The sequence below is a fragment of the Pteropus alecto genome, unplaced genomic scaffold (genome assembly GCF_000325575.1).
Source record: "Pteropus alecto unplaced genomic scaffold, ASM32557v1 scaffold131, whole genome shotgun sequence".
Classification (NCBI taxonomy): domain Eukaryota; kingdom Metazoa; phylum Chordata; class Mammalia; order Chiroptera; family Pteropodidae; genus Pteropus; species Pteropus alecto.
In genome coordinates this window covers 1,096,861-1,111,682 of record NW_006434709.1, presented here as the reverse complement: position 1 = coordinate 1,111,682, position 14,822 = coordinate 1,096,861, and the positions used below count along the sequence as shown (strand labels likewise).

The 14,822-nt window shown below is 48.3% G+C and overlaps 1 protein-coding gene across 1 annotated transcript in view; it reads left to right on the top strand.

Annotated features, from left to right (window-relative positions):
• DYSF (dysferlin) overlaps positions 1-14,822 on the top strand; it is a 203,049-nt gene that overhangs the window by 61,693 nt on the left and 126,534 nt on the right. The window contains exons 17-22 of the mRNA XM_025045188.1: positions 1,732-1,814; positions 9,187-9,228; positions 10,825-10,940; positions 11,438-11,551; positions 12,799-12,976; positions 13,523-13,795. Coding sequence (XP_024900956.1) covers positions 1,732-1,814; positions 9,187-9,228; positions 10,825-10,940; positions 11,438-11,551; positions 12,799-12,976; positions 13,523-13,795 — 806 coding nt within the window. The remainder of the gene's footprint in view (positions 1-1,731; positions 1,815-9,186; positions 9,229-10,824; positions 10,941-11,437; positions 11,552-12,798; positions 12,977-13,522; positions 13,796-14,822) is intronic.

Sequence of the window (14,822 nt, the reverse complement as noted above, 5' to 3'; positions counted from 1 at the left end):
GCAGATTCAGGTAAGACCAGGCTGGTCTTTTCTAGGGCTTGGTCACCGAGGCAGTTTAAAAGTCCCCTCGACCGTCAGTAATCTGGTGTCGATAAACTCATTATAAGATGGTTAAAGGAATTTTTACTTTCCAGTTCTTGTTACCATCATTCACTAGGAAAAGTGATAAAAGATCTGTGCTGACAAGTCGCTCTTCCTGATGCAGCCCCCGCCCTAATGGCAAAATTTAAAATGAAAGCTTAATCACTTCCCCAGGAAATACAAAGAGGAAAGAAGGGAGCAACAGAGGTATTTCATGGTTTAGATTTAAAAGAGAAATGAAACCACCATGCTTGATTGTTGTTTACATTGGGGCTTGGGTGTATCATCGCCTGAAGCTGCCTGTGGCTGAAGGGCAGCAGGGAGAGGGGGCCTTTGGGATTCCAAAAAAGAGGGAACATGCATCCAGGCAAAATTCCGGGAGATAGGTCTTGCCCAGCCCAGCTCTTCTCAACCCCAGCATGATGACGTTTTGGACCAGAAAATTCTTTGATGTGGGAGACTGTCTTGTGCATTGTAGGATGTTTATTAGCAACCGTGCCCTATCCCTACACTTCCACCCCAATACCGAAAATGTCTCCAGACTTTGCTAAATGTCCCCTAGGAATCCAAATCACTGGACTGAGAGCCACTGGTCTAGCTTGACAGGGAAGCAGCAGACTGCTGCAGTCAAAGCTCAGGTTTCCGTGTCGGGCATTTCCCGTTCAAGTCTCAGCTCTGCCATCTGGGCAAATGACTTACCTTCTAAACCTCAGTTCTTCACTTGAAACTGGGGCTACTTGTAGTCCCTACTTCACAGGGCTGATGTGAGGGCATGAGATAAGTCATATGATGCTCAATAAATGCCTGTCATAACTATATATTATGATCAAAAGGGACAGGAGTGGGGCAGAGAGGGACGGTCTGCACAGGATATTGTTGGCTAATAGGTTCATCAATTCGTTAGTCCCCTTGAACTCCTACCCACCGTCCCCTATGCTGGTTGAGAGGGGAGAAACCTTCCTTCTGGGAAGCAGGACAGGTTCCCATACCATGTGCGGGGCAGTGTTTGCCCTGACACACTGGAGCAGGAGTCAGGACCCCATGGTTTCAGTTCTGGCTCTGCCCCGCCCCAGGATGACCGTGGGCAAGGACTTTATGGTTCTAAGCCTCAGCTTCCTCATTTGTGCGACGGAGATAATAAATAAAAGTACCCATTTCTTAAGGTTATTGAGTAAAGGAGGTTATAAGTGTTTTGTCACAAAGTCAGATGCAAAAAGGAATAGTGCCTTAGCGTTGGCTAATTTAAGACTATCACCTTGGAGATCGTTTCTTCCTGGTCACTTGATTTTTCTCCTTGATCTGGATATTTCTTGAGCTCCTGGGCCTGGCTCTCCCTGGGTCTGGGGGTTTGGCTCCCTGAGAAGCCTCCTGCTCCCTGCCCTGTCTCTGGCCTCCTCCCTCTCAGCCTGCAGACATCCAGGCTGGCAGCCCAGTGTTGGCCTATAAGGTGCTGATGGTTGATGAGACAGACTCATTCCCTCCTGTGGAGTCCTGAGCAACACTTTCTTTCCAGTCTCTTCTCCGCTAGTATTGCCAGGCCTCAGGGACATACCCGCTTGGGCTCTGGCGATGTACATTTCCTTCTGGGTGGACTGTGGTCTGCGCCCCCTGCCCGTCCCTGTTCAGGCCCTCTCTGTTTCCCTGCTCTAGGGACCGCCTGACTCACAATGACATCGTGGCCACCACCTACCTGAGTATGTCGAAAATCTCTGCCCCTGGAGGAGAAATAGAGGGTAAGTTCCCCCTCTTTTCTGCCTTCTAGTCCCCCTTGCTCTCCCTTGTTCCACCCCCTCCCGTCTCATACTTCTAGTTTTGAGAGTTTGCATGAAAGGGAAGATTATAAGGTCTTTGCTGCCTCTTTCTCAAGGAGAAGGGACCCTGGCCATCGAGAGGGGTGGGCTCGTGGACATTTAGGATTCTTCGCCCCTCAATGGTGGAATGCGCCTCCTAATGGTGCAGAGGGCAATTCACTCCTGCAGAGAAAGTTGGGGGCTGCAGCCATGTCATCCCCTGGGGTTTACACTGGCCGACTGCGCCCCAGCAGTATCTATTCTGAAATAACTTTCATTGGTCTGTTAAAAAGTAGTCTAAGATCATTTGAAGAGACAATCTGAAAGAAGAATATAAAATTTACCCATGAAATTACCCTCCCAGACAGGAACTAACTATTGATATTCTGGGACTTTTCTGTATGTATGTATGTATGTATATATGTATATATGTATATATACACATACATGTATTATATATATACGAAAAACAGTGTTTTGAAACAATTTTTAATTGTTTTGAAAATCACTTTTTTGTTACTTGGTAGTACAACATATGTTTATTAATGTTATTAAACATTCTTCTACAATATAATTCTAAGTGACTATACATGTTCCATGTGTGAATGCACCATAATCCACATTAACTAGCTAATGTTGAATTATTTAGGTTTTTTCTATTTTTTCCACGTCATAAACAACTAACTTTATATTACTTTTGTAGCTGAATCTTTATGCAATTCATGATTTACCTTTTGGATGAATATGTAGAAGTGAGATTGCTGTGTCAAAGGATTTGAACATTTTAAAGCTTTTGGCATGTATCAAAATTGCCCTTCCAAAAGACTGGACTAATTTACACTCTAATCACTCATTAAGCCTGTTTTGCTGCACCCTCACCGACGTAGGGTAAAATAATGACATTACAAAAGAACTTTGTTAATTTGATGGGTGTCTTTTATTTTTGCTTTGATTTTAATTTCATTAATAGCTGATGAAGTTGACCAATGGAAATTTAAAAATGTTTTCATACTCATTTTGTATTTACCAATTATATACATTTATATACTTTATTATAAATTTCTTGTTCATGTTCTTGTCTGTATTTCTGATGGTATATTTGTCTTTTTCTCCTTGTTTTGCAAGAGTTCTATATGTGTATGGATGTTAACTTTCCCCTGTCACATACATATGGTAAATAATTTTTGTCAGTTTTATTTTTAACACTTAATAGTTTTTGACATATAGAAATTAAAATTTTTTTTATCCAGTCAAATCTACTAATCTTTTCTTTAATGAAGAAGGCAAGGATCTAATATTACTTTTTAAAAAATTCATTTTTTGGTAATGCCAATGCTATATATTGAATGATCTTTTCTCTGTAATTTGAACTGCCACCTTCGTCTTCTACTAATTTACTAAATGTGTTTTAGAGCTTGTTTCTTGATTTTTTCTTTTATCTTTAATTGTTATGTCTGCTTATTTAATTTCTTAGGTTTTGGTATCTGGGTTATGTTGGCTCTGTAAAATTAATTGGAAATATTTAAAATCTTTTCTAACATCTGCAATGTTTTATGTAACATAAGAATGTAATCTTTTGAGGATTTGAAAGAATCACTCATAAAACTATATGGGCCGGGTGCCCTTTTCCGGTGGGTGTAGCACTTGCTCTTTAAAATCTTTTCAATTTCTCCTGTGATCGTTGTTATTTTCAGTTTGTAACTTTAACTATAGTCAGTGTTGATAATTTATATCTTTCCAGAAAAGCATTTATTACATTAAGGTCTTCCAATGTCTTTACATAGTGTTGTACAGATCAATAATTTAAACAATTCTCTTTACCTGCAATGTTTCCCCCATCTTATTTTTAAAGATATGTATTTGAGTTTTCTTTCTTTCTTTTTTCATGATTAGCCTTGTTACAAGGTTTTTTTTGTTTTTTGTTTTTGTTTTTTTTTACTTTATCAGATGTTTTAAAGAAATGGCTTCTGGATTTATTTATCAATTCCAATATTTTTTCTAATTTTTTATTCTCATATTTTTACTTTTTTTTAACTCTTTTTATTTTGTTGTTTCTAGCTTTCTGGTTAACTTCTTGTGTTTATTTTAACAATTTCTTATTTAAATAATGGATGTATGCTTTCTGTCATGCTTTTCGGCCTTCAGCAAACCCCAAGGTTGTATTCGACTCCATTTTTCACTTTCATTTTTTATGTCTAAATATTTAATCTATTTTGAACTTATTTTGGTGTATTTTCAGAGAGCAGTCTGATTCGATTCCTTTGTAGATCGTCTATTTTTTCGAACGAGATGCTGCTTGTAGGAGTGTTATCTCTTTTTCTTGTAGTTTGAAAAATTACTTCAGTCTTTCTAGGCTCAGGACTCTTTTCACTGAATTTTGTCTGAGACATGGTGAGTTGTAAATCTGAGTTGAGGAATAATTCCTTTTGTTCTAACGTTACAACATGGGCAGCTGAAGACGGGGTGGGGCAGGGGTAAGAGCGGGAGTTCTGGGACCAGGCGGCGTGCTTCTCTTTCTTTGTAGCTGAATGAGTTGCTCCAAGTCTCCTTTACCAGCCTCAGCCTCATAAGGATGTTATAAGGATCCAGTGAGATTATAAATGTAAAGTTCTTAGAGTGTCTGGTACACAATGAGCCCTAAAGTAACGTTTGCTGTTCAGTATCATTATTATTGGCTTTCTGCATCACTCATCTGATCTTTTCCCTGTATTAATTCTGCTTTTTTACTGCTTCCCATGTGGTTTAAAATTGGCTATTGCATTTTCAGTTTCTGGTCACGCCTTCTTTTTTCCTCTGCCATTCCTTTTTAATATTTTCCTTTCTCTCTTTGTTCTCTCCCGGAGTCTTTGCTTTGTTCCACAAAAGCTGTGTCTTCTTGCACTCTATTGAGGATTCAAAGTCATTTCCTGAGACTTTCAGGTGAATGCTCTTCTGACTCTTTCAGATGCCAGTTTCCTATCCTGGTTGACACACTGTTAGTCCTCCTTCCTCCTTCCTTCTTTACTCACCCTCTAATGAGATCCGTTCAGTGTAGGTGTCTTTCTACAGATGGTGTGTGGGTCTCTGTCCATGCATCTGTACGATCTTTACCTGGAGGACAGGTTAACATACCCAGTTTCTGGAAGACTCCTAGGGCTCTTGAAGTTGACCAATGCCTTCTTCTAGGTTCTCTGAAACTTTTTTTTTTAATAAAAAAGCTCTTTTAGTTATAGAAAATTCAAACAACATGAAAGTAAATAATTGTACAATGAAATCCCAGGTGCCCTCAACTCAACTTTAACATTTAGCTGCTCTCTGCCATTCTGATTTCATTGTTGGTACTTGAAATTAGTGAAATACACAAAAAAACGCCTCCCAGAAGGCACTGCTTTCAGGCCTCCTGCTGTCCCAGCATCTCCCCCTCCTAACTGGGAACTGCTGTCCCAGGATGTGGACCCCCTTTCTCTAATGCCGTTATGTAACTTCTGAACACGGATCTCTTGGTTGTTCATGTAGAAATATTTGAGGCAAGGAGCAGTGCATCATGGGGGTGGAGTGGGAGAGAGGGTATTCTGGCCCCCCTCACAGATCGGGACTCCTGGTATGGAAGGAAACCTCTTCTCCAGTGTTCTGACTGGTGCTATATCCCCGTCTCCGACTCTGGGGACAGACCCCCGGCCGAGGCACAAATCGACCTTCTGACTGTTTTCTGACAGCGCTGTTTCGTGAGGCTACAGATGTGCCTGCCATCAGCCACCTAAGAGAGAGCTTAGATCCCTGTTCCCCATCAGTCTTCCTGCTGGCGGTGATGATGGCCTTGATCTTTTTCAGGGTTACTGTGATTATTTTCATGGCAATCCGAGAACGGTGTTTATTTGGCCACTAGATGGCGCTCAGGCCATGGGCGGCCCAGCGTGGTTCAGGGAGTCACTCAAAGGCAGGACCACTGTTACCCACAGATTGTTTGAGAAGTAAACGAGAACCTTCCTGCAACCAGCTAACCAGTTTAAAATGTTCTGTTAAGTGTCTTATTCTCTGTAACAACAAAAGAGTTAAACTTACTGCTCTAACTGGAGCCCTTCTCCGTGATTGCTCTGATGTTCCGTCCCTCGGAGGTGTGTCCCTTGCCCAAGCCTTGAAGGTCAACTCCCTCCCAAGCTTCTGCCACTTGTCCTGAGGCCACCACCTCAGAACATGCCACTGCATCTTTCCTTTTAGCTCTTTGTATTTTTTTTCTGCACATCGGGGGTTTCTAGCACGATAATACACTTTATTTCCTCACTGCTCTCAAAATCCAAACTAAACCGAACCGTAAAAATGGGTTTTCTCTCCGTATTCCCTGGTCTCATGGTTCGCTGGATTATTTGATCCAACCCAGAGTTTTTGTTTTTGTGTTTTTATTTTTATTTCCAGTGAGGACAGAACCTAACACTAGTCTCTTAAGCACTTCTGCCCACAAGTTTGCCTGGGCACACTTAAGTATTCCTTGGACTCTGTGCTCCAAAGCATTTAGTAAAAATTTTGTTCTCTAGAAAGGAGTGCTTTCAACTTTGAAGCCACAGTTCTTTTGAAAGGTAACGGGCACAGGAGACCCTTGAAACCTACACGGATTCTTTTATATTTTTATGCCTATGAAAATCATGCTATATCTGTATCCTACCATTTTTTCCACAGCGAAGAAATATGAAGTTAGTTTCTTTTTGTCTTTGGAACTTAGGGTTTGATTATTTCGCAGCAGTTCTCGGATTTTCCTCTTGCCTGGTGCATGGGCTGGTGTCAGGCAGCCAAACTGTGGGTGTGGGAGGTATGCCGAGAGGCAGAAGAAGCCGGCAGGGCTGGCCTCAGGTAATGGCCTCAGACTCTTCAGGAGGAGACATGGGTGTCCCTGGGGACTATCTGCTGGGCTGTGATGGGGCTGTGATGTGCAGCTCATTGAGTTGGGATAGCCTGCTCTCATTCTCCCCAGGCTTCCCCTAGGTGAGAGAGTTGAGCTTGGCTGCTGGGGCCACAAAAATGGGAGTATTCAACTGTATTTTGTGGCCTCCACAGCCCTGGTTCCTTAGGTTTAGGGAAAACACACCAAAACATTTGTGTTTTGGCAGAAGGGTGATGAGGACTAAATAGAGGCGTTGTCTTCGGTGCCTTCACTGGTCACTCTGTCCTTGACTTTATGAGCTGTCTGCAGACACGGGGGAGAGAATCTGAGATGATCTTCAGCACCTGGAAACCTGAGACCTTGCCCCCAAATTAGGAATCACTGGCCTAGGTTGTCAGCAGGGCCATGTTTCATGAGGTGCTCAGCACCGTGCCTGGCTAGGTCTGCTGAACAAACTAATGAATGAATGAATGAAGGAAAGAAGGAATTAATAAAAGATGTCATTGGGAAATAGGCCACTCTGCAGCCACCCGTCTGGTCTTCTTAGACACCAGAGGCATGTGTTGGTCAGATGGGTGGTGGGATTAGGGGACAGCTGTGTCCAGACTAGTTTGCAGCCAGGATTCAGAGTTGGTCTGGGTGGGAGGCAGGTTTGCCTTTGCAACAAGCACATGAGGGTTGGAGCTCTGACCTTGGCCTCATTAGCCTGGAATGGAATCTGTTTGCTTCTGGTGGACCCTGGCCACTGCCTTCCTTGGGGCTGCAGCTGGGCTTGTGTCGGTATTCTTGCTGTTGCTGAAAGTTCCCCTATGACCAGAGGCCCAGCTTCCCCACTGACGAGAACCTATGCCTGTGCATATGAAAATGGCCATGAATTGTGGTTTCTGTAGCCCCGATGCCTGCCAGCCGGTGTTCCCAGCTGAGGCCTGGCTGCGGAGAGCTAAGCGGCTGGATCCCAGGGCCTCAGCTCCTGCAGCTGGGCCTCGTCCTCTGTGCTGCCTTCTGCACTGGATTGGTCAGCTCTGTCCTTGCATTCAGACTTTCAAGTTCCTCTCCTCTCTCTCTCTCTGGTTATTTTTCCTTCATAATGTTTTGCTCAACTCTTGGCTCTTAACTACAATCATGGAGCTACGGGAAAATAGTAATAGGCATTATTTTTTCTTTAAAAATTTTTAAAAATATTTAATTAATTAATTTTTAAATTGGGGTAACATTGGTTAATACAATTATATAATTTTCAGGTGTACATTATAATTTGACATCTGTATATTCTATTGTGTGTTTACCACCTAAAGTCCAGTTTCCTTCAGCTACCATATATTTGATCCCTTTACCCACTTCACCTTCTCCCTACTCTCCTATATTTGACCCCCTTTACCTGTCTACCTCCCCACTCCTTAGCCTCTGGTAACCACTAGTCTATAGTCCATGTCCATGAGTCTCTGTTTGTTTGTCCTGTTCATTTGTTAGGCATTATTTTTTCGAAGGAGACCAATAGGTAAGGGTGATCAGTAAATGAAAATAATCAGGGAATTCACCAACCACATCTCTAGGCTTGGTCATTTAGCTGGTTGGAAGAGAGGACAGGGAAGGTTAGAGTGTGGGAAGGCATAGAAATAAGAGAGGACTGTGAAAGGAGACTGAGGGGTGCCCACGTTTTTGGGGGCATTTGTACCTGCTTAGAAGTGAGGATAGATTCTAAGAGCCTGGAAGTGTGCCAGAATACCTCCTTCCCTTCTTATTTCTCAATAGCTCTTACCAACATTTAGGGACACGCTCAAGTGTGTAGGACCTCCAGCTAACAGATAGAGTCTGGCGTTGTGCTTCACTTGAAGAGGCAGATGCCAGAAGCCAGATCTCAGTGTCTGCTGCTGTGAAAATGCAACAAGGTGCCCTCAGTGGCAATACTAGAAATGACCACTAGATGGAGATGTTGTGCCTCGTAATGCCATGTCTCTGAGAGCTGGGTCCCAAGTGTCAACCTGCCTGCTGGGTGGAGTGCTGGGTGTGCTTGGCTGCCTAGCTCTGGCCCTTTCGTGCTTCCCCCACCCTTTCTTTGTGTCTGTACTTTGTTCCCCTCACTTTTCTGGCTATAGCACGGAAAAGCACATTTTCTTTCCCGTGTTATTTCTTGAACGTATCGAGTCAAGTTTCGGGTCCAATTTTCAGTTGGCAAACAGAACACTCAGACGTGCAGCCAGACGCCAGTGGGGAGGGACCTGAGGGCTCGCCATGGTACTGGGGGCTGTGTTTGGCGGGGGAAGTTCGGTGATGACTTAGTTGGTGGTAAATTCACAGCTGGGCTGGGAGTAGGGCCTCGGGCCACATCTGTTTCCCACACGGGAGCTGTCTTTCCATCTGTCTGTCTGCCAGCTCTCCATCCACATGCCCATTCATGTAACCCGGTCCTCCTCCCAGCCATTACCATCCTAACCCCTTTTCCATTTCTTTACGCTTCAGAGGAGCCCGCAGGTGTGGTCAAGCCTTCTTCAGCCACAGACCGTACGTGCTTTCACCTTGGGGACAATAAGGGGGTGGGCCGGGGGGTTTTGCTGGAGGAGAGAGGGCGCTGGTTGCCAGGGAAGTTTTGATTTGCCAGAGGTGGGTCTGAGATTCCCCACCGCGGTCCCCTAGCTTACCTTTGGCTGTTACCTCCCAACTGCAGTTGAGAATTACATATTCGACTGCAGTTGAATATGTAAATTTCTTGGAATACTTTAAAGGCAGTTCCCTCGTACTCCCCAAACCCCTTCCTGAATCTGCTTGGCTCCAGCTGATGCTCGAATGAGTCCACTCTCTCGGGTAGAGAGGGAGTGGGGCAGGGAACATCTCGGGGACCAGAAGGAGGCCAGGGTGAGTTGAAAACCCTTGATTTTGAAATTTGCAAGCTAAATCATAATCGATATGGTTGTTACAAATAACCAATAATGGTCATGTTAGTTCCATTGGCCTGGGCCTCTCCCCGCTGTTCCAAATGCCAGCGCCTCGTCTGTGCTGGGGGCTAGAGGGAGAGGAAGATGGATGCAGGCGGCCCTGCTCTGGGGGAGGCACATTCGTCCTGCCTTCCGGTGGGGAATTTCTCATTTCTCAAGCCCGGTACTCCACACTGCGCCCGCCCCCTCTCCGCCCCGCCCCAGGGTCTTGCCACTAGGTGGGACTCAAGGTTCACTCACGGACTCAGGTCTGGCTCAAGCACTTCCTTACCCCACCCTGCTCGTCTGGGTTGGATCATCCCAGATGGCTCCTGTCCCCGCTCCCTCCACCCCTCGCCCTCCCCCTCACCGCTGCCCCCACGCCCACTTCCCACCTTTGGCATTCTGGCTTTTCAGGATTCTCAGAGTACACCAGTGAAATCTCATCCTGGGAAATCTGGCTTTCTGCTGGAAGATCATGACATTAACAAAAGAGGGCCCTCCCCAAAGGAGGGAAATGCTAAGGAGATTTTCCCTCATCATTAGTGTGATTCTCCTTGTAACTCTCCTCCAACTTGTTCTACTGAGTATTCTTTGCATAACGTGGGGAGAGGGAGGCTTCGAGGTGGTCTGTCTTGGGGTGGAGGGACATGTGCCCTGGGACTACTTTGTGGGGGGACATCTACCCGGGATCCCTCCCTGGTGCCCTGGGAGATGGATGGCTTCTCTGGTCACTAGGCACTGGGGCCTCCACTGTGCCTCCTCACACTCATGTGTGGGATGCAGGATGGGGTACTGGCTGAGATGAATAGGTCTGGGGAGGACCCTGGCCCCAGCTTTGCGTGCTGGCTCAGTGCATGAGCTTTGAGGTCAGACCGTTTTGGGTCATGCCACGTTGAAGTCATTTATTCCTTTGCATACCTGAGCCTCAGTTTCCTCATGTGTAATATGAGATAAAAATGACAAAAATCTCCATGTCTCAGCATTGTGGTGAGGATTAAAGAGAGTTATGGGAGACAATGGGAGCTGTCATCAGTGTCACAGCTCCACACAGGTACAGGCTGCATCCCTTGCAGGTACAGGGAACTGAGGGCTCAGGCATGCAGGTGGATGTGTTGAGCACTAGAAAGCGCCCCCCCCGCCCCCCGTCGGGGCCAGCCTCTCTGATCCTGCTTGTGTCTCCCAGTGGACGACCACCTGGGCTTCCTGCCCACCTTTGGACCCTGCTATGTCAACCTCTACGGCAGTCCCCGGGAGTTCACTGGCTTCCCAGACCCCTATGCAGAGCTCAACACAGGCAAGGTGAGCCAGCCAGCCCCCCGCCTCCCCTCGATCCCAAGGCCTGCGTGAGGGGTCTTCTAGCCTGGCCTGGGGAGCATCTAGGTCCTGCCTGGTCTCCAAGGGCCTGGCGGGGCTTGGGCAGGCCCAGGGCCAGGCAACCATCTCCTCAGAGAGACCTCCTTCTGCCTGGTCCCCTCTGGTCCCTTCCTCCCTCCCACGCCCCTCCCTTCTGCCTTGTCTCCCATTTTCCTGGTCCCCGAGGGACCTAGACCATCACCGTCTCATTTGTCTCAGGTTTTATCTCTCCTCTGGTTGGGTTGGAGTCTGGTACTGACCATCTGGGTGGCTTGGCCTGTAACCTGAACTCTTTGGGCCACCATTTCCTCACCTGCAGAGTGATAGGGGTGGCTCAGGGACCTCCTTGGAGCCTGAGAGATGACCTCAGGGCCATATCAGGCACCTTTCCTTGTCTGCCCCTCCATCCTCCCTGCTCCTGGTGATCCAACCTCCCCTCTCAGGGGGAAGGCGTGGCCTACCGAGGCCGGGTTCTGCTCTCTCTGGAGACCAAGCTGGTGGAGCACAGCGAGCAGAAGGTGGAGGATATACCTGCAGATGACATTCTCCGGGTGGAGGTGAGAGGGATGGCTCTTGGAGGGGCGGTGGTCAAGGGGGGCTGGCCTTAAGGCTTCCTGGTGGAGGAGGGCTCAGTTTTACCTACACTCACGTGCCTTCACCCCTCTGAGCCTCGGAGCCTCAGCTGGGAAGTGGGAGTAAGCCCACACCTACCCGCCTCCCTGAGGAATATTCAGAGTCTCGAGAAAGGTAAATGAAAGTATTTTTAGAAGTCTACAGCTCAACACAGACTGAGAGGCTATTTTATAACAATAACGCAAGAATAGGTAACATTAAGCACTCACCACGTGTCGGACAGTGTGGTGGTGACGTTATGCTGTCGTTGAGCCCTCCCAGAACCCGTGAGGTGGCTGCTATTAGTATCTCCATTTTACAGATGAGGAAACTGAGGCTCGAATGTATCAGAACAACACGTGGGGGAGCCGAGCCTTACGTCCAGGAGGCAGCTGTATGGAGTCCGCGTGGTGATTTAAGCTTTCAGGCTCTGTAGTCAGATGGTGCTGGCTTCAGTCCTGGCTTGACCACTTACCAGCTGTTCAGTTTCCCTGTCTGTAAAGGACAGCTAATAATTATATTCACCTCCTAAGACTGTTATGAGGGTTAAGTTAATTCATACCTATTTATAGTAAGTACTCAATCAGCGTTAGCTGTTATTACTATTCACATTCTTCAAAAACCCAGTTGTGTAACTCTTCTTTTCTCTGCCTGTCGTGAAGGGAATCATAAAGTCATCTTGGTTCTCGAGATCGAGTGCCTCCCGTGTCCTCAGCCCTGTGCCCGACACTCAGAGGGGAATATGGGATTTATTCATCCTAAGCGCATGGCAACCCGTGGCCACTGCAGAGCTGGCTGGTGTGGGGAGACCCTGAGTGGTGTGGGGTGGATGCTCTGGGCAGAGGCGTGGTAGTTTATAGCCTTTCGCCCCTTCTGAACATCAGAGGCAGAAGACCAGCCTCCTGGGGGTGGCGGTGCCTTGGCTGCTGGTTTGGATTAGGAGCAACATGGCCTCGGAGGCACAGACCTTATTAGAGGAATATGGCCAAGCACACAGGCCTGGAATGAGTTTGCTCAGTTAGTAACCAAATCTGGGCGCCGTTGCTTAGCTGGACCATTCGCCACCCATCAGTCCAGCCAGAATTTGCTGGGCGCCAGTCACGGCCAGGGCCTGCCAGACATGTGACCCTCCCCAGCCCGGTGTCTCCCTTCCTCCGCCCTGTGACTCTCTGGCCGCCCTCTCTGTTTCCAGAAGTACCTCCGGAGGCGCAAGCATTCCCTCTTCGCCGCCTTCTACTCAGCCTCCATGCTGCAGGACGTCGACGATGCCCTCCAGTTCGAGGTCAGCATCGGGAACTACGGCAACAAGTTCGATACGACCTGCTTGCCGCTGGCCTCCACCACCCAGTACAGCCGGGCGGTCTTTGATGGTGAGCTTGAGGCCACGCACCTGGATGGAACCCAGACCATGGACAGGGGCTGGACCCTAAGTCCTGTCTCCCATGGAAAGTTGCCAGAGGTCCGTTTGAGGGCCTGGCTCAGGCAAACCTGTTTGTGGGGACCCCCTGCTCTGCCCACTGTGTACTTCCTCCCCTGCTCACCTCTAGGTGGGTCCCTGCTGCCAGGGCTCATAATTGGTCTCCCCAGACTGGCTGTGGTCAGCATTGGTCCTGACCTATGGCGATCATCTACCACATGGTGGGTGTTGGGCTTGGCATAGGAATTTTGGAGAATTCAGGTTTTCCAGGGTCCTTCTAACTCTTCTGTTTTGATGAGTTGGGGACCCTTAATGAGAGCAGCAGCTAAGGGGAGCTCGGGCACCTTGTCTGGACACAGGGGAATGCTGGTCATGCACGTGTGTCCGAAGCGGCTATTAGTGGGGAGGGGAGCAGGTGCCTGTATCCATCCCACCCTCAGGCCTCTTCCCACCCAGCCCCCCACCCCTGGCTCAGTACCAGGCCTTCCTCTCCTCCCAGGGTGCCACTATTACTACTTACCCTGGGGCAACGTGAAGCCTGTGGTGGTGCTGTCATCCTACTGGGAGGACATCAGCCACAGAGTCGAGGCCCAGAACCAGCTGCTCAGGATCGCTGACCGGCTGGTGAGTGGAAGTGGCCCTGCTCCTGCTCGCACCCTGTGCATGCATCCCCACAGTGGGGGTCTTCAGACCGGCGCCATGTGGGTGCACACAGAACTATGCCCGCAGACCTCCATGGCGTCTGGGGTCCCTTGTGTTCTAACGGTGCCAGGTTTGTGGTCCTGTCCTGCATACTGGGAAGAGAGCAGAGTAAGTGAGAACCGTCCTGGGGGAGCCCTTAGTCTCACGTAGGAGACATCACAGATAAAGAGCCGAGAGAATTCGAGCAAGGAGCAGCAGGACAGAAACTTGCGCCCATTCATTCAGCCATTCATTCCCTCATTCATTCACGCATTCATTCATTCACTCACTCACCCATTCACGCACTCATTCATTCATTCATTCATCAGATGCCTTTGACTCTTACTACATGCAAGGGCTTGTGCTGGAAACTTCTAGCTGGAAGGTCGATGTGGACAAGGAGCTGACCTGCCTTCAGGGAGTCAGTGTAGCAAAGGAGAGCCCCGGTTCACCCACACCTCCCACGCAGAAGTTCCAGACTCAAGTTCAGGTGACATTTCAGGAGTACTAGGGAGATGGGGCTCAGAGGAGGGGGAGGGTCAAGGAGCGTCAGGAGGGCATTGCAGGGTGGCGGGAGGCAGGGGCCGGGTCAGGAGGCCATTGAAGTGGTCCAGGGGAGAGCGGTGAGCACTGGGAAAGGCATGACCTGGAGATAAAATTGCAGGACTTGGGCTAGAAAGGCCTGGTAGTCTGTTGGGTAGGGGAGGAGGGAGGGCCAGGAAGAGTGACTCTAGTGGCTGGGGTCTGGGAAGTCGGGAGAAGAGCAGTATGGACGAGGCCAGGTGGCGACTCCTGATTCGGACGTGGCCAGGGGGTTGCCTGTGGAGGCTGGAAGTGTCAGGCCTGGCGCTTGGCCAGAGAGTGGAGGGGAATCAAAGAGCACAGGGGCGTAGAAGCTGAGGGCGGGAAGCTGGCGTTCCTGGGAAGCTGGTGGTGGCCCCAGGCCATTTTCTGTGAGTACACGGTGTGTAGCCTCAACCAAAAGGCAGGTGGCCTGTGCGAAGGTGGGGGAGGCAGGTGTGGCCATGACACCCGAGCGAGTGAGGAGCAGTGGGATGTTGGGGACGGGACTGAGAGGCTTGGGCACGTGTGTGGGTGAGGAGGGAAGGTGGAAGGAG